The following is a 20,844-nucleotide window of genomic DNA, read 5'->3' on the forward strand; positions in this document are numbered from 1 at the left end:
AAAATAGTGTGCGTTAAGTTCCTGTGCAAATGTGGTAGACAGACCTCTTGCAGTTTTGTGACATTAAGCCAGATGAGATTGACTCTTATGTTTAAGCATTTTAGACTGTCTCATGTGCAGTCTATCTCGGTTGTCCTCGGCTTTCGACAAATACAGTAGGTACTTAGTTTCCAGACATGTCATGCCACATTATACTCAATGTCACACGCAAAAAAACATTTCAGTTTCACTTTGAAAAGTTTGGCTTATTCGTTGCCTGCATACCTAATGTTATTTTCACAAAGGCTATTCTGCAGTGTTCCAAATAAGACTGGCCATCAATCAAACCAATTCACACTCCTGTATTGTTTCTTTCTAAATTTAATGTCTTGGTGACAAACAACTCAACTTTAACATTTAGACACACAAAATTAGCTACAATGACATAACATTTAAATGTAGTTAAATTAATATATATCTTTAGGGATGTGTGCGTCAACTTGCGGGGTAACAAGCATCTTGAAGGGTGGGCATATGGTTCCCCCCTATGGCTCACATGTGGGAACGGGTGTGGGGGCAGGCCTCCTTTTTCTATTTTAACAAGTGGCTAATGTCTATAACACGTAGTCAACAACAAATTTTAATGTACGGTAATATCGCTTTGTCTCCCTAAAAGTATTTTTAACACCGATCTGAATGAATACACACAATAAAGGTTTGTGCAATACGGATTTTACAATGCATTGTAATTTATATCCATGACATTTCAGAAAAAAATCAACCTGTTGCGGAACTTAATCAATTGTTCATAAATATTACTAAATGTACATCAATACAGTATTACTTGTTATATTATTGTTATGATATCATTAGGAAAACCTGATGCGAAAAAAGGGAATCAGAGCAGACGCCATTCAACGATGCTGAAGAAATTTTACATTCAGAGATTGTGCAAAAAGAAAGAATAATTTAAGAATGCAATCGAGGACAATTTAAAAAATCTAGTTGTATGATTTTTTTTAGGGTCCTCAAAATATGTTAGACATGTCCATGTTTTGAGAGAAGGATGTCTGATCACCCTATCCGATGGAAGGGTGGTACTGTGATCTGTATTCTGGCATCCTTCATGTCCTTTGAAAAAGCAAGCAAATCTGTCATCCTGTGACCTGTACTGTAGCAATGTATTGAAACAATACAATACAATACAATACAATACAATACAATACAATACATGCTGATTTATATAGCGCTTTCACAACAGCGGCAGCTGTAACAAAGCGCTTTACAAAACAGTTAACATAAGGTAAAATAATAAACACAACACATAACATAAAACACAGACAGTCGTGCAGTCCTAACCACTTTTCCGTCACACGCTTTGTTGTTTGAAGCGGTTTGAGATGAAAGAGGAGAGAATCAAAGTGTCCTTTAACCAGTGGATCAGAGACGTCATGCTCAAAATGTGCACACGTCGGCTACAAGCTAAGTTTCAAAGTCAACAAGAAGCTGTAGCATCCATTGACGAAAAAAGAGATTGGTTAACTTCTCCTGTCCCAATGAAATCCATTTCAATTCCAAGCGGCGACTCACGGTTCCAAATATGCATCTGCGCTCTTCGCCAACGCTCCTCTCTCCTTATCCTCAACTTCAGCGGCCATCCATCCAGCCGCACCAACGCCAACTGTCCAACAGCGCTGACATAGCCACTGAACAAATCGGGGTTGTGAAAAATGCTGCCCATTACTGGCGCAAAAAACACAAGCGCCCCAGGTCTGTCCAGCACCGACAGTCAATGGCGCCGACATTCCTCCCAATCAAAATCTGTGCTGGTACAGGCGTGCTGCCGAGAAGGCGCAACCACCAAGCACAGATACTGCTCCTTTGACGAATGTCGTGGCCAAAAAGCGCTGAAAACAGTCCATATCAGGTCCACACAATGAAACAACAAACAACATGTGACCAAACAAAAGACAAAAACAGCAAAAAAGAACAAAAAAGCAAGGCTCTTGAAGAGCACTTGCCGAAGGCTGCCTACTCGGGCGCCATCTTGGCATCAAGTGTCCAAACAAATAAACCTATCCGGAGTTCTTCAGTTATCGCGCAAACACAGTGAAGTCAAGTTTTGAAATCACTTCCCATAAATTTCTTTTTTGCATGTTGCACTGGTATCATTTTTTTTCATTTCTTGTTCCAAGCTCTTATATTTTGGTCTTTTTTTCCCGATAAAACAGAGCCTCCGCCTGTACTCAAGCCAGCAGTCAATGTGACTTCCTTAGTTGGAAGTGTGGCTGTGTTGACCTGTAAAGTAGAGGGCACCATGCGCTACAACCTGACCTGGCATCGAGCAGGCCGCGCCATCCGAGCTCGTTCAGGGAGGGTGAGGCTGCTGTCTAACTCATCCCTGCAGATTAGCAGCGTGCAGCTTCAGGATGCTGGAGCTTACTACTGCGTAGCCTCAAATGCCCATGGAGACAGCAGAACCACTGTATGGCTCTTCGTCCCAGGTACGGTACGATCACACTCCAATGTGCATCTGTTTAAATATTTAGCCTCCTGGTTCCTGTCAGGACACCGTCATCTGGTTTCCATTACAGGTTGAGCCGTCCTACAGACGGATTTAGCCACAACCATGTCAAGAAATGTTTCTCATGATGCGCGTTAAAATTTGTTGTTTCTGTTGTGGCATGGCCTCTGACTTTTCTGATGAATTTCACAAACAGTGCTGCTAAGCTGGATTCATTACTGATGTTTAATTTGCTAAATAATAAATGACATGGTGTCAACAAGGCCTCGATTAACTGTCAGTATTTTGGGGTTTTGGGGGGTTTCATTGGACTGCAGAGGGACCTTCTGTGGTACTTCACCCCCAGAGCCAGGTCTTTTCCCAAGGGGATGAAATCCGGCTTGTCTGCTCAGCATCCGGCTCTCCCCCTCCCTTGCTCTTCTGGAGCCATGGAAACACGTTCCTTGCTAATCGGCCGAGGTAAGAGGACTCTCAACCCACTCAACACCTCCGGCACAAAGGACTCATTACATTCCGCTGTTACTCCAAAAGAGTAACCACATCCTGTTGGAATCATTGTTCTGGTATAAAGATTGTTTTGCTAAGTACTGTTTACGTGCATGTTGAGACAAAAAAAAACATATCTCGATACACAAGAGAAACAAACTAATGTTCGTTTTTCTGTACATCTGCACATGTAATCAGTGTGAGACAGCGCCATGAATTCTGCCAATTACGTGATGCAGGTTGAATCTACACCAGCAAGGAGTTTTGACCATAACAGGGGCTATCCCGGAAGATGCTGGGAACTACACATGTCTGGCAAGCAATTTGGCTGGGACTGCCTCACAGTCTGTCTTGCTTACTTATGCAGGTATCCATGTATGTCTTCTCTCCATTACTAAGAATACATTTGTCAAAGTATTTAGATTCAAATGATTCTTTTAATAATATTTCAAGTTGAGCATTGTAGATAGTGTGGCCTCATAAAATAATTCCCTTGTTTTACCCACATCTACTGTGTTAAATTTTAAGTTTCATTAATGGCTATCAATGACAGTAGAAACTGTTGATAATCCATCCATCCATTTTCTGATCTGCTTTACCCTCACAAGGGTTGCGGGGTGTGCTGGAGCCTATCCCAGCCATCTTTGGGCAGTAGGCGGGGAACACCCTGAACCGGTTGCCAGCCAATCGCAGGGCACACAGAGCCAAACAACTATCCACGCTCACACTCAGACCTAGGGACAATTTAGAGTGTTCCATTAGCCTGCCATGCTTGGTTTTGGAATGTGGGAGGAAACCGGAGTACCCGGAGAAAATCCACGCAGGCACAGGGAGAACCTGGAATCGAACCTGTACCTCGCCACTGTGAGGTCGACGTGCTAACCACTCGATCACCGGGCTGTTTCTGTTGATAATAATATTCATGATTGTGAGCTTAGAACTGGTCTTTATCATGTCATGATAGTCTAGAACTGGGGTATAAAACGCCTGTTCCTCGAGAGCCATATCCTGCCTGTTTTAGATCTCTCCCAAGTCCAACACATGTGATTTAATTGATCACGATCATTCCAGGCTTCTGCAGATCTTGCTGATGAGCCGATCGTTTGAATCCGGTGTGTTGAAGTAGAGAGTGATCTACAACAGGCAGAATATGGCTCCAGAGGAACTGCAGTTTGCTTGCTCTGGTCTAGAGCAAGGGTGTCAACTGAATTTTGTTGCAGGCCCCATCATAATTTCGTTTTCCTTCCGAGGGCTGGTATGACTGTGAACCCAAATAAGTGTGTGATCGTCTCACATGACATCCATCCATCCATCCATCCATCCCTACATCCATTTTCTGAACTGCTTATTCTACACATTGATGAATAACTAATGCTGAAATCAGATTCCAGTATATAGTGGTTGTTCAAATATTATTACATATATGTAAGAAGGGGACCGGTCACAAAAAATACCTGCAACATCTCAACATTTTTCTTTTTTTCTACAATCTACATGAAACCAATTTGCAATTTGGGTGTTTTAGCAAAAAGCATCAAGTCGATAGACATTATTTGCTTTGGTGGGCCACATAAAATGATTTGGTGGGCTAGATTTGGCTCCGGGGCCTTGAGTTTGACATCAGTGGTGTAGAACTTTGGGTCAGGTTGTCAGTTCTGATTAGATCAGCAATCCTCAAATAATAAGCTTAAAGCAACATGCATGCAAAAAGTCCTTGCCAAAGGACTTTCTGAAACTGACTGTTACGCTAAATGTCAATGCTATATACTGTAAATACGTCACATCGGTGAATCTCCCAGTGTGGTACTCGCATTGATTAGGGATCGACTGATTGTCGGCCAGGCTGATTTTCAACATTATTTCTTTTAAAGTGTGAAGGCCAATAAAAGTTAACACATTTTAAAACATGTTAACTTCAGGGATTTGATTTACTTATATTTTCAGTTAACTTCATCAGGGATGCTGCTGCACCTTTTATTTTTGTTTGAAATTAAAACAAAAACAAGTAAAAGTTTAACATTCAGTTATTTACAGTGAAAAAGTACAGACTTGTTTGTGTTGCTGTTGACGCTTGGGGGCTCATTAAACTTTCTTTTAGAATTTCAAAACAAAAACCTTTGTCTATTGTTGTTTAAAACAAAACAACCTTCAACAATTTGCGAATCTGACAAGTTTCTCAGTCAACATAAGCTTAATGACATTTCAACAAAGAGTTGGAGTTTGTTGGAGTTTGATATCTGTATCAGCCCTGGCAAAAACATGTTGGTCTATCCCACTGGTAGTGCGCAAAACAATCATTGATTATTGATGGAACCCTATAGTTGCGTTGAGCAGATTGCTCATGAGGTCTGAAATTTTCACTTGTCTGTGAGGTGATGAGGGTAACTACGTGGAATTTGTGATTGGATGTCTTTTCAAGAAAGAAGGTATTTATATGCTATATCTTTTGATTGAATCATGATTTAAGTACACTTCCTTCAAAAAAAATAGAACCACTATTTGAGTAGAATGCAAACTGCATAATGTTACAATGTTTTGAATTCTGTACAATAAGATTAAATAACATTATGAATAAAACCTGCTTCATTTTTTTTATGAACACTTATGCCTACTGCCCTACTGTATTTTATTGTTGTTCATGATTGTGGCACTTGGAGAGCTAGCTTGGGGTTTTAATTTTTTTTTTTTTTGCAGAGGTGGCACGAACTGCTGTGTTACATAATTTTAGTACGTTTTACTTTTCCACTTTTGGCTCATGAATCGGACAAAAAAAAATAGATCCTTTGTAGAGCGTTGGAATCCTTTCGATACACTACACTTCGATGCACTTTTACCACATCTGAATCTCTTTTTTTTCCCTCAGAGGTGCCTATTATAACAGTGGAGCAGCAGGTCCTACTTGTAGCTGTCGGGGATGATGCTACTCTGCAGTGTCAAGCCAGTGGTACCCCCCTTCCTCTTGTCCATTGGTTTAAAGGTAACTCACAGTATAACCTGGTTTAGTACGTTGAAAAGCAAAGGAAGAACTGGAGCTTGATTTTATTCTGGATTTCCAGGGAAACTTGAGGTGGGCTCCGCCCCCTTTGTTGAGCAGGATGTCCACCGCGGGACCCTGCATATTCGAAGGGTGCAGGATGTCGATGCTGGTCAATACAGCTGTGTGGCCAGCAGCCCTGCTGGGACTTCCTCTGGTACAGTCAGTCTGCAGGTTGGAGGTAAGACCAGACTGCACTCTAAGGCAAGGCAATGCAAGGAAAATGGATCTCTGACCACTTTTCTCACCACAGTGGGACCTTCGTTCTCTGATACACCGGTTGACATGGCAGCTAATGTAGGGGAAAACATCACCCTTCCCTGTGCCGCTCGAGGTTTCCCACAACCAACCGTGACCTGGTACACTCAAGATGGTAGACACATTCCCGCAAGGACAGACAACCACGGTAGAAAAATGCAGCTGGAGAATGGATTCCTTCTGATTCAGAGTGAGTTAACTTGATAATCGTAACATGTGAGTTGACTAACATGTTCATCTCCCAGCATGAATCTTTCCGTTTCTGTTTTTAAAATCCTAATGACAGCTCAGTCAAACCAATAACAGCACTTCTTATTAACTTTGTTCTCCCATAATCCATAGTGTTTCTGCTTATCTCCGCGGTGCAGAGGGTGCTGTGTTCGAAACATCATTCATGTTCAAATTTACTTCAGGTGTCTGGCTGGATGATGAAGGGCTGTACACCTGTGAGGCCAAGAATCAGTTTGGAACCATCAAAGCTGAGGCCAGAGTTACGGTCACTGGACTGGGTAGGCTTGTTTAGCATGTGATTTTCTTTTGCTCCCGACCGTATCCCTGCCAAGGGCAAACACTTCATTAATTCTAATTCATGTTCTTTCAACAATTACAATTGCAGAGCCCCCTCTCTTAGCCCAAAGTGCCTCCATCATGACTACTGGCATCGGGCAGTCTTTGAGTATCCCGTGTATGCTGCTGGATGGCATACCTCTCCCAGAAAGACACTGGTCACTAAATGGGAAACATGTAAGATATAGTAAAGAAGAAATTGATAACGGTACTACATACAGGATTATACAGATTTATCTAACGTGTCTTTGTTATTCCGCAAAGGTTCAATTGAACGGGAGAATGTTTGTGAGGAGTGATGGAAGTTTGTACATTGAAAGAGCTGTCCCAGAGGATTCTGGGGCATATGTTTGTACAGCAATGAATGTAGCAGGCTCTACGAACATTACAGTCATCTTGGAGGTCCATAGTAAGTAAAGTAGTCTTCTGTTTTCATGCTCTGTCCACGCTCTAGACTCAAGGCAGGTTTGAAGTAAAGTCGTTATTGAAAAGCATTGTCATTCTGACCACCTGCTCTTGACATTTGCTTTGAGCAGCGGGCTCATCAGAGGATAATGACAGACAAGCCAGATTATGATCCATCAGCGGCGTAATGAATAAATGCCTCAAGCGCCGAGCCAGTTGGCTTTCTAAGGCCAGTGAGATTTGTGATGGTCAAGCAAATAGTCAGCTGTGCTTTGTGGCCTACTTTCTTCACAGTGCCCCCAGAAATCAAAGCCGGGCCCTACCGCTACATAGCCAACGAGGGCGTAGCCATCACATTGTCATGTGAGACGAGTGGCATTCCTAAACCAGTTGTGGTCTGGTCCAAGGTAAGAGTTGGACATTTTCTGTTATTTTAACTGCCTGTATTCCTTACTCTGGTTCATACGTCCCTTGCCAGCCTTTCTGCTGAAAATGAAACATCATGAGGCTGCAGTGCAGCATTGCTGACTTGCAACTTTTATTGAAACAAAGTGCTTAAACATGATTTTCCCAAGAACTCACTCGTCGTATTTGTCAGTTAAGTATTTTTGCAATCCAGATCAGAGAGTTCCCCCAATCTTTCTTTGTCAGAACATTGACATTTTCTTAATGGTATGACCATGTTGCACAAGTATGAACCTTGAGGTAAGCTGCAGTTTGCCATTCACAAAATTCCTATAGTTGATCGGGGATCAGTCCAGAGTGTCTGCCTTTTGCCTTAAATCTGCTAGAGTCTATCCAGTCTCTGACCTTGAACAGAATAAGCCATAGAAAAAATGATGGAATTAAAGGAGCACATATTCCCAACATATCAGAGTAGTGGTTTGCTGCTTTAGGATACCGGCTTTCTTTGCCAAGTTCTTGTTCATATAACATTAACTCATTCAATACCAGCCAATTCTGGACCAAGTCTGAAAAACGTCTTTGGGAGTTAATGAGTTAAGCACATTTGACTAATTGTATTTTATTACTTAATTGTCAGCACAGTGTGCGGTATGTGGCAAGCACATTTGCCTCACAGTCAAAAGTTTCTGGGTTTGAAACTCAGTTTGGACCCTTTTGAGGGGACTATATGTTCACCCCGAGCTAAGATTCAACCCACATCCTTTGACTGTGAGGCAGACATGCTAACTACATGTTCCACAGTGCTGCCTACACACGATCATACATAATTTAGCATTTGCTCATGAATATATTGAAAAGAGCCGGAATTAAATAAAGTCAATATAACAGTTGTTCATTCCGATGCGCAGTCAATTATTCCCATGATGACAGCACTCAGAAGCCTCGTGTAAAATCCCAATCAAGATCCAGTTGTTTATGCTGTATTCGAACATGACTTTTATGGTTCTCTTTACACCCATTACTGCAAAGTGCTGAGCTTTATGCTTTTTGCTTACCACCTCTATCATTTAAACAGCTTTCAAGTCTGTAAAACATGAATGCGGTACAAAGGCTGTGTTCTACTTATAAATGTCACATCAGGGCTTTGAGCCAGATTCATTTTTCTTACTTGCTTTTTCCGAAACAATTTTATCATCGTGCTGCACAGTCAAATTCCTTACCGCAGTCTACTTGCCAGATAAGGATACATCTGTAAAAGCTGTTCAAAACAAGTGTAAATTCAGTAGCCTGCATTCTTGTATGTTCACACTGGAGACCGAGAGTAGGTTAGAGGGGAGCCTTGTAATTAGATGAAACATCAAAGGTTTGGCTACCAAGCTGAAAGGGAGCTCTGTGTTCCAACATTGTCGTGTGTGGAGATCCCTCGTGGTTTTCATGCAATGCTGTGGCTTTAGGGAAGGCAAGCTGTGCCTCGGGGCAGTTCCTCGCTTCAGGCTGACCCCGATGGACACCTCCACATCCCTCACCCAACCACTGACGATGCAGGAATCTACATCTGTACTGCCACTAGTTCTGTGGGTTACGCGAGTCGAGAAATCCAGCTCAGTGTTAACAGTAAGGCCAATAAATGTCTGACTGTCGTCACTCAATTCAAGTAGTTTCCAGGCGAGCCAACACTCACAGTTGTTTCTCTTTTCACAGCAATACCTAAGATAGTGGGTGCGAGTGACCATGACAACATAGTAAAAATGGCTGCAGAGGTGGGAGCTGAGGTAGTTCTACCTTGTGAGGCCCAGGGGAGTCCGACACCACTTGTCACCTGGAACAGAAACGGTCAGCCCATCCCCCCTGTCACAGCAGGGTAAGTGGAAGGTTTTAACATCACTGTGGCAACAGCGTCATGTGTAGTGAAAGACAAAGGTGCTCAGCACGCCTAAAGTCCTAACATTCATTACTCCTCAAGTTTTCAGTGATGCCCTATAAAGCGCAGCTTGGCCGAGGAGCCAACCGTCTGCAGGGGGCCTGTGTGAAGGCTTGACTTTCTCAACAAATTGAGGTGGAACATCTGGCCCTGCATGGCTCACATTCATGTGTGGTCACGGTGGCTGCAGACGGGCAGGCAGACTCAGTTCACAGGCAAGAGGAGAGACCCTCCGACTAAATAGGTCGAGAGGAGGATGACGAGGGGAGGTGAAAGCCGCAGCGGTGACTCAAATGCCGTATGGCTAGTCGATGCGGCCGGGAAGAAAGGAAATGTGGGTGGTGGTGTGGGGGATGCCAGGAAGAGGGGAAGAAAGCGAACTGACAGGGAAGAGATACAAGCCCCGTCTGCCTGAAGTTGGGAATCCCTGGGGTGCGTTAGCAATAAAACAACATGCTGACTCTTTGCTAGCCCTGCCTGATGAGTATAACATGTCTCTGTGAACAACCCCCACATGGGCTGCAAATGGAGCCACTGCAGATACCATGCAAGCTGTACAGTACTGAAGAGGCCAGCGGGGTGCTGATTGTTGCATCATGTAAATTAGAGTGGAGGCTCTGGTGTTTCAAAACCTGACACTTACCACATTGTATATATCAATGTGGGAACTGATGGAGAGGGGATGTCCTGTCCCGTCTGCTTTAGCTTGTCTAACCCCGCAAAGCAACATTTTGCTCAAAGCACCGTCGCTCGGCGCCTCAAATGTCACTGCTTTTCTTCACATGACTGGAGGACTTAACTGTGATAACACGGCGAAACAAGATATTTTTTGCTTCAAGCTTATTTCCACTGAAATAAACATGTTATTGTTATCGTTCAGTTGCCTAGCAAAAACACTTATCTTCCATAACTGGGAGAGGTCTGTTTACATGTGCGTGTGTATTTTGCATTTATACAACTCCGCCTTGATGAATTTCAGACAAATACAAAAACCTTTCAAGTTACCAAGCAGCCTTTCACTCCCTCGAAACATCAAACAGATGGGCATGTTTTAATCACAAGCATACTTTTTGTTTGTCTCCGACAGGAAAACTAATGGCTAAATTGGCACTAGCGTTTCTCAAGCAGATATCCCAGTGATGTATGTACCATACATGCATCGAGCACTGCGGTCGGGCCTTTCTTTAAATCAAATCACGCGTGACACCATCGTGATTGACTTAACACACTGTTAAGTGTGTATTGATGTTGGCATCTCTGTGACCTTTCCCAGGGTGACTTCATCAACTTAATCTCTGGCTATCCTTTTACACTGTAATTACCTTGGACAATGGTAACAAGTCACAGGGGAGATCACTCGACTCTTGAGGACGCTGCATTTCACTGAGTGGTTTCTTTTTTTTTTAGACCTTGGATTTCTCTTAGTCACCACTCGGACAAATAATTTTTTTCAGGGCATCCACATTTTTTTACATCTTAGGGTAACAAATGTTCTTCAAAAAACAATGTCATTCAAGGAAGAATCTTTGTTTCAAACCGTCTTTTTAGTCTTACAAATGTTCTCGCAAAAATGAAGAAATTCACGCTTTTGGTTTTTTTTTCTTCCAAACAAGATTACCAGTAGCTTTCTTTCCACCAATATAGAATAGATTTTCTCTCACTCTTGAAGTGTTGTGTTTTATTGTGCCATTTCTTTGCTCTTCACCCCTCACCATTCCCCAGGTTCACTGTTTTGCCCTCAGGCTCCCTGAAGATAACTGATGTACGCCTCATTGATAGTAAATTGTACACGTGTACTGCAGAGAACCCAGCCGGCAATGTGTCCTTAAGCTACAATTTACACATCCAAGGTAACTTTGTGGGGTTTTATGATAAAGTCAGAAACAATGACATGTTTGTTGAGAGCACTTTCATGTTGATAGAATTCATGATAACGACACTTCTCTCTAAACTGTTGACATTATGGATAGATATGACAAAACACGTGTTCTTTTGTCCTTAGCCAAGCCCAGGATTCAGCCCGCACCCCCGCTACTGAAAGCCTTGGTGGGACAAACAGTCACGCTCCCATGTGTGGTCCAGGGGGAGCCGAGCCCAGAGGTCAATTGGTTTCACAATGGTCTTCCTGTAGGGATCAAGGACACGTCACCCTTTAGGATCCAGCACGTCAGCATGGCTGACAAAGGAACTTACCAATGCGTGGCTCGCAACAGCGCTGGACAGGAGACTTTGGAGATCATGCTGGAAATTCTTGGTGAATTCCTTCACCTTAATACCAGCCTTTTACAGTTCCAAGTAAAAAAAAAAAAAAAAAACACTCATCTTTTCTTTAAAGTTTGGATTCAGTGTCTACCACATACGGTATCCTACTACGTCCATGTTTCTATATGTCTATCTATCTATCTATCTATCTATCTATCTATCTATCTATCTATCTATCTATCTATCTATCTATCTATCTATCTATCTATCTATCTATCTATCTATCTATCTATCTATCTATCTATCTATCTATCTATCTATCTATCTATCTATCTATCTATCTATCTATCTATCTACTGTATAAACACTGTTAAGCAGTGTTGTCATTTTAATTGAAAATGCGTCAGGGACAGAATGTTTTGCACCTCCATTGACTCATAGAATATATTTAAAAAGTATAACAGAGTTGTACATGTCTAATGCCGCATTTTCCAACCTCAAAATAGGCCCCATATTGCGTTTGATTGGGCCACCAAAAGAGTAAAATGCTGTCTTTTTTTTTTTTTGCCCACAAAGCAGAAACCTAATCGCTTTGGAAAATGTATCTTGATTAATGTTTGTTCCAATGAATACTTGGTTAGTTCATATGAAAATACGGTGTCATGTAATAGATCGATTAATTTGAAGTTTGGGTTCTGGAGAGGAATCAAACGTGTGATTTGAAACCTTGGTCTACTGTGATACCATTTTGACTTTTGCAACCCTTTCTCAGTCTGTTGACTCTGCCTTTACCCATGTTTTTGTTCCCATAGAGGCCCCGTCTTTTGCAGAACCAGGAGAAGCAGTCATGGAGAAAATAGCTAACAGCAAGGTCATCATCCCCTGCCCAGCTGAAGGTAACAATAAAATCAAATATTTGGGTCAATAAATACTGTCGACGTATTCTTGTACTCATGAAATTACTTTGTCAGTACTCTCCCTAAGAGACACTGTTGCCTTAGTTTTGTTCACTGATTCTTTGTGAATAAATTAGCCTTCAGGTGTGAGGTAATGAGTTTGCCATCCCCACAAACACATAGGGTTGAGAGGGTTAATTTAAAATGTATTCCGATATAGTTTCTAGTGAAATGAAATGTAACAAGTAATGTAATCCAAGTAACATAATATTAAAATAACGTAACTTGACTATTTTTATCCAGCCATTCTCTTCCATTTCTCCGGGGTCGGGTTGCAGGGGCAGCAGTCTCAGCAGGGTAACCCAGACTTCCCAGCCACTTTGTACAGCCCTTCGGGCATTCCTTGATAAGTCAGTAGACATGGCCTCTCGAGCGTGTCTTTGGTCGTACCTGGGGACTCCTATTGGGACGTACCCGTAACCCCTGACCAGGGAGTCTTCCAGAAGGCACCCTGATCAAATGCCGAAACCACCTCATTCGGCTCCTCTCAATGTAGAGGGGCAGCTGGTTTACTCTGAGCCCATTGCCTTGAACCATAAACCCTACTTGAGAGGACTGGTATGAGAGCCAAGGCTTTGTGTGGAGGGAAGACCTATTATGTCCTTCTATATATAACCTTTTAGTGAGGAAAATACAGGAGTAAAGATATGGGTGATTTGTGATGGGATGGTGTAAGATTAATAAATAAGGAGGTGAAGCCACAAGGCTACCCCGCTAATGCCCCCACTTTGGCAGCTTTACTTTGGAAATGTTATCTAAAATGAATCATTCTTCCAGAGAATACAACAGTTTAAACAGTCACTCTACATTCCCTCCAAGTTGCTTTTATATTGGCCACATTTAGAGAACCCAACACGTACATATATCTGATGGTCCGTGCCATTAGCCTCAATTAATGGCCAACATAAACTTTCCCAAAGACGCGTAATGGCGGTTCATTGAACTATCTTGTGACCATTTACCTACGTGTTGCTCCATTAAAACTGGAAAACGTTCCGCGAGTTGAAATGTGGGTGAGGGCTCAAATCAACAAACTGCCTCTCTCGCCCTGCATTAGAAATGTAGAATCAAAATTTTTAATAAATGAAACCTGATATCTTTTTTTTCAGTAACTGGAGTGGAATACAGTTTCAAAAAAGTGTATCTTGATTATGACACATCGTAGGTAGTTTTCGGCAGCAGAATTACCGGTGAATACTTACCATATGACAGTTCATGCAAAAAATAAATAAATAAATAAAAATAATGGTGTTTGTTTTGTTCTGTGCCGCACTTACCTGTTAACCCTCAAATGGAGAAGGTCAGGGCTGTATCTAATATGAAACATCAGCTGGAACATCCGCCTACCTGCTGCATCCGTGAGCCAAATCTGCTCTGTTGTGCATATGGGCCTGCTGGGAAAGGAATCCTAATGACAGGTTACAGTAAGCAGATAAAGGGCATAGACGGCATGTCTGAGGCGCACCATGATGTACAGCGAGGCACCTGAAGCCACCTACCCCTATCTGCATCTAAGTCAAACAGTCATGCAGTGCTAGCTCACTTGAAACCCAAGTGTTTGCTTGACACAGCCAGAGAGAGAGGTAGTCGGCTGCAGGAAGGAAAAGGTTATTCACCAGATAACTTCCTTTATGAGGAAGGTGTAACCCAGTTTTGCCTGAGGGGTGTTATCAATTCCCCGACAAGAGCAGCATTGCATTTAAAAGGAATAATCATTTCAGAAACACGTGTTGGGTATCAGTCAGTCTATATCGGCCACTGCAAATAAATTCAAGAGTCAATTAAGTGAGTTCTGACACGTAAAATAGAACATCTGTTTGCATTTTCTTCCAGCCATGAGATAACTTTGCTTCCGAGCTCCTTAACTGTAAACGTGTGTCCAGAAAGACACCAGATGATAACATCACTTTTTTCCCCCTGCATGACTCATGGGAATTATTTTTGAGGGTTGAGGAAAGATGTTGTCTCCATACTTAACACCTTTGTAAATAAACAGACGCTCAGTATTTGGTCAGTCTATACTGCACTGTGCTCTCAACAGTTGTCTTGTGAGTCTGTGTTTGGGGCGAGTACCTCATCCTCCCACCTTAGCCCAATTCCACCTTTCACTCATTTACCACTTCTAGCTGTTTTGTGTCCACAAAGCTATCGAAAACATCTGTTTGAAGCTCCTGAGTCTGAGAATTATGCCTTTGAACTGCTCTTACTGCTTCGCTGTCTTTGGTCATAAATCTCGAGAACGCTCGGACAGATCTTTCATTAAACCTTAATTCTACATGTTGGTTGTCCATTCTTTCTGTCATGGTTCCCTTGAATTTAAATCTGGCAGTGAAAGACAATGCCTGACCTGCTCTCTAACAGAGAGATGCTTTTGATTTTTCATTATTATTGTTATTTTTGGTTGTCGACCGCTGAGACAGAATTTAAAAAATGGTTGTTGTTGTTTTTTTCAGAGGCATCTTTTAACCGTCACCCATTTCTGTCTTGCAGGCTCTCCACATCCCAAGGTGCGCTGGTTCAAAAATGGCCTGGAGATACATCCTGGACAATCAGAGTTATCTGTGACGAGGGATGGAGCTCTTGTAATTAGCAGAGCTTCTGCCAGTCACAGTGCTGACTTCAAGTGTGTGGCGACGAACGAGGCGGGCTCTGTCGACAGGAAGACCAGATTGAAAGTGAATGGTAAAACCTCATCCCAACTTCTATCGGGAAGTGGAAAGCACAACGGCAATCTTCTGCTGTCCTGTATTATTTCAGTTCCGCCTGAAATCCAAGATGATGGCCAGGCACACAACCTTACTGTGACATTAAAGCAGCCCCTCACTCTTGGCTGTGATGCCTTTGGTATTCCCTCCCCTACAATTACCTGGACTAAAGATGGTCTTCCTGTGAGTTTGTGACGCCGGTGTCTCATTGATCTGCAACTGCAATTAACAGACTCAAGGCATACAACATAACCGACTCTCCATTGCCATCATGTGGTCCTTGTTATAACTACAAGATGACGCTGGGGACAGTGGGATACAGTGTGGTATTTTCATCTGTCCAGGTCGACGGCCCTGGGTTGTATTTGCAAAATGGGAACCGTCTGCTCAGAATCTACAGAGTCCAGACAGAACATGCAGGAATATTTGTTTGCACTGCTCAAAACTCAGCTGGAGAGGCACAAAGAGAATATCGTATTGTGGTGCAAGGTGAGCTCACAATGCAGCGACCCCACCAAGTTGTTAAGTGCCAGGGATTTGTAGTCTGGTGAAAAAATATCACTTTGATCACTCCTGATATTAGCGCATCTGCATAATTCAATTATGTCAAATATGAGTTGTGTTATGTATCCCCAAAAAAGAAATCATATTCAGTCATTTTATTCACATTTTTTAGAGCAGTCTTTAGTCTGCATTATACTGTATATATTGCGACCAGAATATTTCGTTAAAGTCATGTCTTGTTTTACAAATTCATTAATTGATACAGCAGCTTTACTGGATTTCAAACGTTGTGTAACTGTGTATACTGTCGCTGTGCCTATTGCTGTTATTGTTGACGGTATATACAAGGCAGAGAATTCATCTTTCTCTTACCAATGAGTAGGCCTTAGTGAAATTGCCAATACTCTGTACTTGTCCTTGTGAAAATATGCATTCAATGCTAAGTGACTAACAGTTTTTCTGTGTGATAATCTACTGTTGCAGCTCCACCAATGATCTCAGGAACATCCAAACTACAAGATATAACAGCCGTCCTAGGCCAGGAGGTAGAGTTTCAGTGCAGAGTTAGTGGGCGTCCGGCACCCATCGTGGAATGGAGTCGCGACGGAGAGTAAGCATTAATCGGTTTTCAGACGTTCTATTCCCCAACAACTCCAAGGCTATGATATCCTCTATGGGTTCTTGCTGTACTCAGAGTACTTTCCCGTGATGGAGATCCACATGTGGAGTTTCTGGAAGAAGGCCAAGTGCTGAAAGTGAAATCAGCCCAGCTGAGAGATCAAGGACTTTACCAGTGTCTGGCCAGCAACAATGCAGGGACACAGATGCGCCAGTTCAGACTAACAGTGCAAGGTTTCAGCATTTTTTTTCTCATCTACTCATAATTAATAGAGGGTTGTTTTAAATCTAGTGAAATATAATGTTAACAAGTGCACTCATTATTGTGTTTCCAGAACACAGAATGAGAGTTATCAAAATAATTACTGTGCCATCGAGGATGAGATTATAGTTGCTAAAGTGTTTTTAAGTTAAACAATTTCAAATGTTCATTGATAAATTTGCCTTCTTTGCAGCTCCTCCGACAATCAAGGGCTCCGGTGAGACCTCAAATGTGTCAGTGGTGCTGGGTTTCTCAATAGTTCTTCACTGTGATGTAGAAGGTTCACCCATGCCAAGTATCACCTGGTTGAAAGACAACCAGCCCATTGTGTCGAGCCCCCAGCTGACATACACCCAAAGCGGGCAGGCTTTAAGGGTGGGCTCAGCACAAGGTGACAGCACAGGCCTCTATACCTGCCGGGCTTCCAATCCAGCTGGTACTGCTGTCAAGCACTATTCTCTTAATGTTCTGGGTAGGACGCATTTCTACATGACTATGACGCTAAATTGTGGAATAGTACTGTACATCTGATTTTGCTTTGCTTCCCTTTCAAGTGCCCCCACAAATAGAGGGGGACTCAACATCTTTAGGCACTCGGGAAGAGAAAGTACGAATCAATGGCAGTTTAACTCTTTCCTGCCTTGCTAAAGGCTTCCCTGAGCCCAAGATTGCCTGGTTCAAAGATGGGCAGGTTGGTGAGACACAGCATTTCCAAGATTACTGTTGCGCCAGACACCTTATACATATATACTCACAATGTCTATCACCTTGAAAGTTTAATCCTGCAATCTAAGTCATTTTTTTTAACTCTTAAGATGTTGACAGGAAGCAACCATGTTGGCATCCAGGACAGTGGCGCCTACCTGCACTTAGAAAATGCAATGCTGTTCCATGAAGGTCAGTACACATGTGTGGTCACCAACTCGGCAGGAGAAGACAAGAGATACTTCCATGTTTCCATCCAAGGTGTGTTATGCTGTACCCAAGTTACATCACACACCAGTTGAACATGGCTCTAAACTAAAAAACTAAAAAAATTGGCATCACCTTTTTAGTTCCTCCGGTCTTCCATCGCGTGACTAACAGAGAAGCAGCCTGGGGTGTGGAGGACAGGGAGGATGAGGAGAACGAGGACACGGTGGAGACGCGCGAAGTAGTCCTCGGCCACCCCATCAGCCTGTCCTGTGAAAGTAATGCAATACCACCACCCAAACTAAATTGGTACAAAGATGGACAGAAACTCACCAGCGCTGACGGAGCAACATTACTGCCAGGTCAGGTTCGAGGCCATTGTGTGAGCTCACTTTTGATCATGAAAGACTCAACTGCTCGTCTCGGTTTGTCCTCTCAGGTGGACAGGTGTTACAAATTGCTCGAGTTCAGAAAGAGGATGCAGGAATGTATACTTGTGAGGCTGTCAATGAGGCTGGAGAGGACCACATGCATTTTAAACTGGAAGTCTTGGGTAAGCGTGAACATTTGCCTCAGTTTGTTGCAATGACACCTACAAAATACATGAGAAAAACAATCCATTCTACCATTTGAAATTGCCAGTATCACCTGTGATCACGGGGGCGTCAGAGGAGTTTATGGAGGAAATAGGAGCAGTGGTCAACAGCACCGTGGCCCTCCATTGTCATGTAACTGGGCATCCGACCCCAGTTATTTCGTGGCTTCGAGATGGACAGCCAGTTCACACGGATTCACTGCATCTCCTCAGCGAGGACAAGGCACAACTGCAGGTAAAGCAGTGCTGTCCCATTGAGCCAAGAGATGGAATTTGGATTGAAGAATAACTCTCATCTTTATATAGCTCCTCAGTGTGCAGGTTTCAGACATGGCTGGATACCTGTGTGTAGCAGAAAACAAAGTTGGGTCAGTTGAGAAGCTCTTCAGTCTAACTGTTCAAGGTAAGAACATATATATTTTTTTCTGTTGGATTCACACTCACCGAGTATTGATAATCAGTTGGTATTTTGATCTTGACACAGTGACTCATGTCGACAGTGTATGTACAATTCACTGTTTTTTGTTATAGTACCACCAAGGATATTAGGCCCGAAGGAGGAAGAGCTGAGTGTCACCGAGGGTCACATGGTGTCATTACTGTGTGATGTCCAAGCATATCCTCCACCAGAAATTACTTGGACCAAAGATGGGCAGATCCTCCACTTCAGTTCTGGTCTCCACATATTGCCAGGTTAGGTCCAGGAAACAAAAATCAATCGATAATGATGTTCCAATTGTGTGTTTTTAATACAGTCTGTTATTATGGTCTTTATTATTCCTTTGTTTTTGTTTTTTTTTTCTTGAGGGGATAATATGATGCGACTTGCCAAAACACCTCAATGATCATGAATTATTGGATGATTGTTGAATACTGCAACGATTTTTGAGTATAGATTATATTAGCATGATGACGAGGCTTTGTTGTTCAGTCCATACATAAATACGGTTTCTGTACGCAGGTGACGCAGTCATACGTGCATTTCACTGGCATCTGGCCGAAACCTCCCATGTCCAAATGTCTTTTCAAAAATCTATGGGTCATTCCAGAATCGGAGGACATTTTGTCTTCAAAATTCTTGAAAAATAAACCTTCACTTTTCTGATTTTCTCCTGCATATTTATCGATAATAGATCATAAACTATCGAAGGCTCCATTAGCCCAGTTTAGATCAATGGGAGGATTTTTATTACATGACTTATTTGGTGTTTACAATACCTGTCACTGTAATCAGTGACAGGTAGAAGCTGAACAAATGGAAATAGCTGATGAGAAAAGATTTTTTTTTTCCAAATTTGATCAGAAAGCAGGTAGTTCAGACAAGGCAAATGTTTGTTCATGAACAATTCCAAAGTATCTTTAATATGTCCCCCTTTAATATTGCAGGTGGCCAGATGTTACAGCTGCCAAGGGCAAGAGTGGAGGATGCAGGACAATATGTGTGCACAGCCTCCAACTCAGCTGGCCAGGACCAAAAGAGTCTACTCCTCAGTGTTTATGGTGAGCCATCTGCCCACGCCAGCTTCATACACAGATGATCACATTGCAAGGCATTGGCTCAGCAAAAAAAAAAAAACAATGTTTACCACAGCTGTGACAGAGAATATGTAGCCTGAAAGTGAATCGTGACAAGTTGAAATGAATCACAATGAGATCATGTCCTCATTCGAAATGCAAACCAACAGTCCTGCCCACCCTGAGGCCTCGTCTTGATGCCGAGTCAGATGTGCTGACCCCGCAGCTTGGCTCCTCTGTAACCCTGCAATGTGAGGCACATGGTGTCCCTGAGCCCGAGGTCACATGGTATAAAAATGGACTCCAACTAGTTAAAGGGAATGGACTGCAGACAGATCGCCATCAGCTGGAGATCACAGGGGTTCAGGTCCGGAAAACTTATCAAACTCCAAAGTCATGCCATTACTCGATTCAACTGTCACACATCAAATCCTTACTTTGGAAATTGCTTTGCTCCCAGGTGGCAGATGGTGGCACCTATACTTGCAAAGTATCTAATGTGGCTGGCCAGGTCGACAGGACATTCATACTGGCAGTCTATGGTGCGGATATCTCTTTTGTGTTCCGGACGACCACAGTGAAGTAAGAGTGGTGGACATGGTTTCAACTACAGTACAATTTTATTTTTACAGTTCCACCTGTCCTTGATGAGCCTCTCCCAGAGGCCCTAAACTTCACCCTGGGCTCTCACGTATCCCTTCGATGTGAGGCCTCGGGGGTCCCTGTGCCAAGCATCACATGGCTCAAGGATGGAACACCTATTGGTAAGACTTTGACAAAGAAATGGAAATACGACAGTAAAGTATCATCCAATGTAAAATTAAAATTTGTCTGTTTCCAGAAAGTAGCCTGCAGTGGCAGTGGTCTATTCGGGGGAACCGCCTAGAGTTGGGGCCTCTAACTCTGTCTCATGCAGGAACTTACACTTGCGTGGCCAAGAACAGTGAAGGACAGGAACAAAAGGATTACATTCTTACAGTGCAGGGTAAAAAAATG

General features: G+C 42.7%; 1 protein-coding gene across 2 annotated transcripts in view; it reads left to right on the forward strand.

The window, feature by feature from the left end:
* The window catches only part of hmcn2 (hemicentin 2), a 51,220-nt gene that overhangs the window by 13,354 nt on the left and 17,022 nt on the right, over window positions 1–20,844 (forward strand). The window contains exons 11-43 of one of the 2 annotated variants that reach the window (XM_052067967.1): window positions 2,211–2,483; window positions 2,821–2,962; window positions 3,229–3,356; window positions 5,853–5,966; window positions 6,046–6,204; window positions 6,277–6,471; window positions 6,695–6,790; window positions 6,898–7,025; window positions 7,113–7,257; window positions 7,548–7,660; window positions 9,113–9,272; window positions 9,360–9,519; window positions 11,302–11,429; window positions 11,582–11,833; window positions 12,594–12,677; window positions 15,228–15,419; window positions 15,495–15,625; window positions 15,787–15,931; window positions 16,430–16,556; window positions 16,641–16,798; window positions 17,020–17,298; window positions 17,381–17,517; window positions 17,642–17,792; window positions 17,882–18,100; window positions 18,178–18,291; window positions 18,381–18,568; window positions 18,640–18,736; window positions 18,865–19,026; window positions 19,720–19,833; window positions 20,019–20,215; window positions 20,309–20,390; window positions 20,481–20,612; window positions 20,690–20,833. In XM_052067967.1, the coding sequence (XP_051923927.1) occupies window positions 2,211–2,483; window positions 2,821–2,962; window positions 3,229–3,356; window positions 5,853–5,966; window positions 6,046–6,204; window positions 6,277–6,471; window positions 6,695–6,790; window positions 6,898–7,025; window positions 7,113–7,257; window positions 7,548–7,660; window positions 9,113–9,272; window positions 9,360–9,519; window positions 11,302–11,429; window positions 11,582–11,833; window positions 12,594–12,677; window positions 15,228–15,419; window positions 15,495–15,625; window positions 15,787–15,931; window positions 16,430–16,556; window positions 16,641–16,798; window positions 17,020–17,298; window positions 17,381–17,517; window positions 17,642–17,792; window positions 17,882–18,100; window positions 18,178–18,291; window positions 18,381–18,568; window positions 18,640–18,736; window positions 18,865–19,026; window positions 19,720–19,833; window positions 20,019–20,215; window positions 20,309–20,390; window positions 20,481–20,612; window positions 20,690–20,833 (5,046 nt within the window). Of the gene's footprint in view, window positions 1–2,210; window positions 2,484–2,820; window positions 2,963–3,228; window positions 3,357–5,852; window positions 5,967–6,045; window positions 6,205–6,276; window positions 6,472–6,694; window positions 6,791–6,897; window positions 7,026–7,112; window positions 7,258–7,547; window positions 7,661–9,112; window positions 9,273–9,359; window positions 9,520–11,301; window positions 11,430–11,581; window positions 11,834–12,593; window positions 12,678–15,227; window positions 15,420–15,494; window positions 15,626–15,786; window positions 15,932–16,429; window positions 16,557–16,640; window positions 16,799–17,019; window positions 17,299–17,380; window positions 17,518–17,641; window positions 17,793–17,881; window positions 18,101–18,177; window positions 18,292–18,380; window positions 18,569–18,639; window positions 18,737–18,864; window positions 19,027–19,719; window positions 19,834–20,018; window positions 20,391–20,480; window positions 20,613–20,689; window positions 20,834–20,844 lie in introns of both variants that reach the window. The other variant, XM_052067966.1, reaches the window with a different exon arrangement.

Source organism: Hippocampus zosterae, chromosome 6 (assembly GCF_025434085.1).
Source record: "Hippocampus zosterae strain Florida chromosome 6, ASM2543408v3, whole genome shotgun sequence".
Taxonomy (NCBI): Eukaryota; Metazoa; Chordata; class Actinopteri; order Syngnathiformes; family Syngnathidae; genus Hippocampus; species Hippocampus zosterae.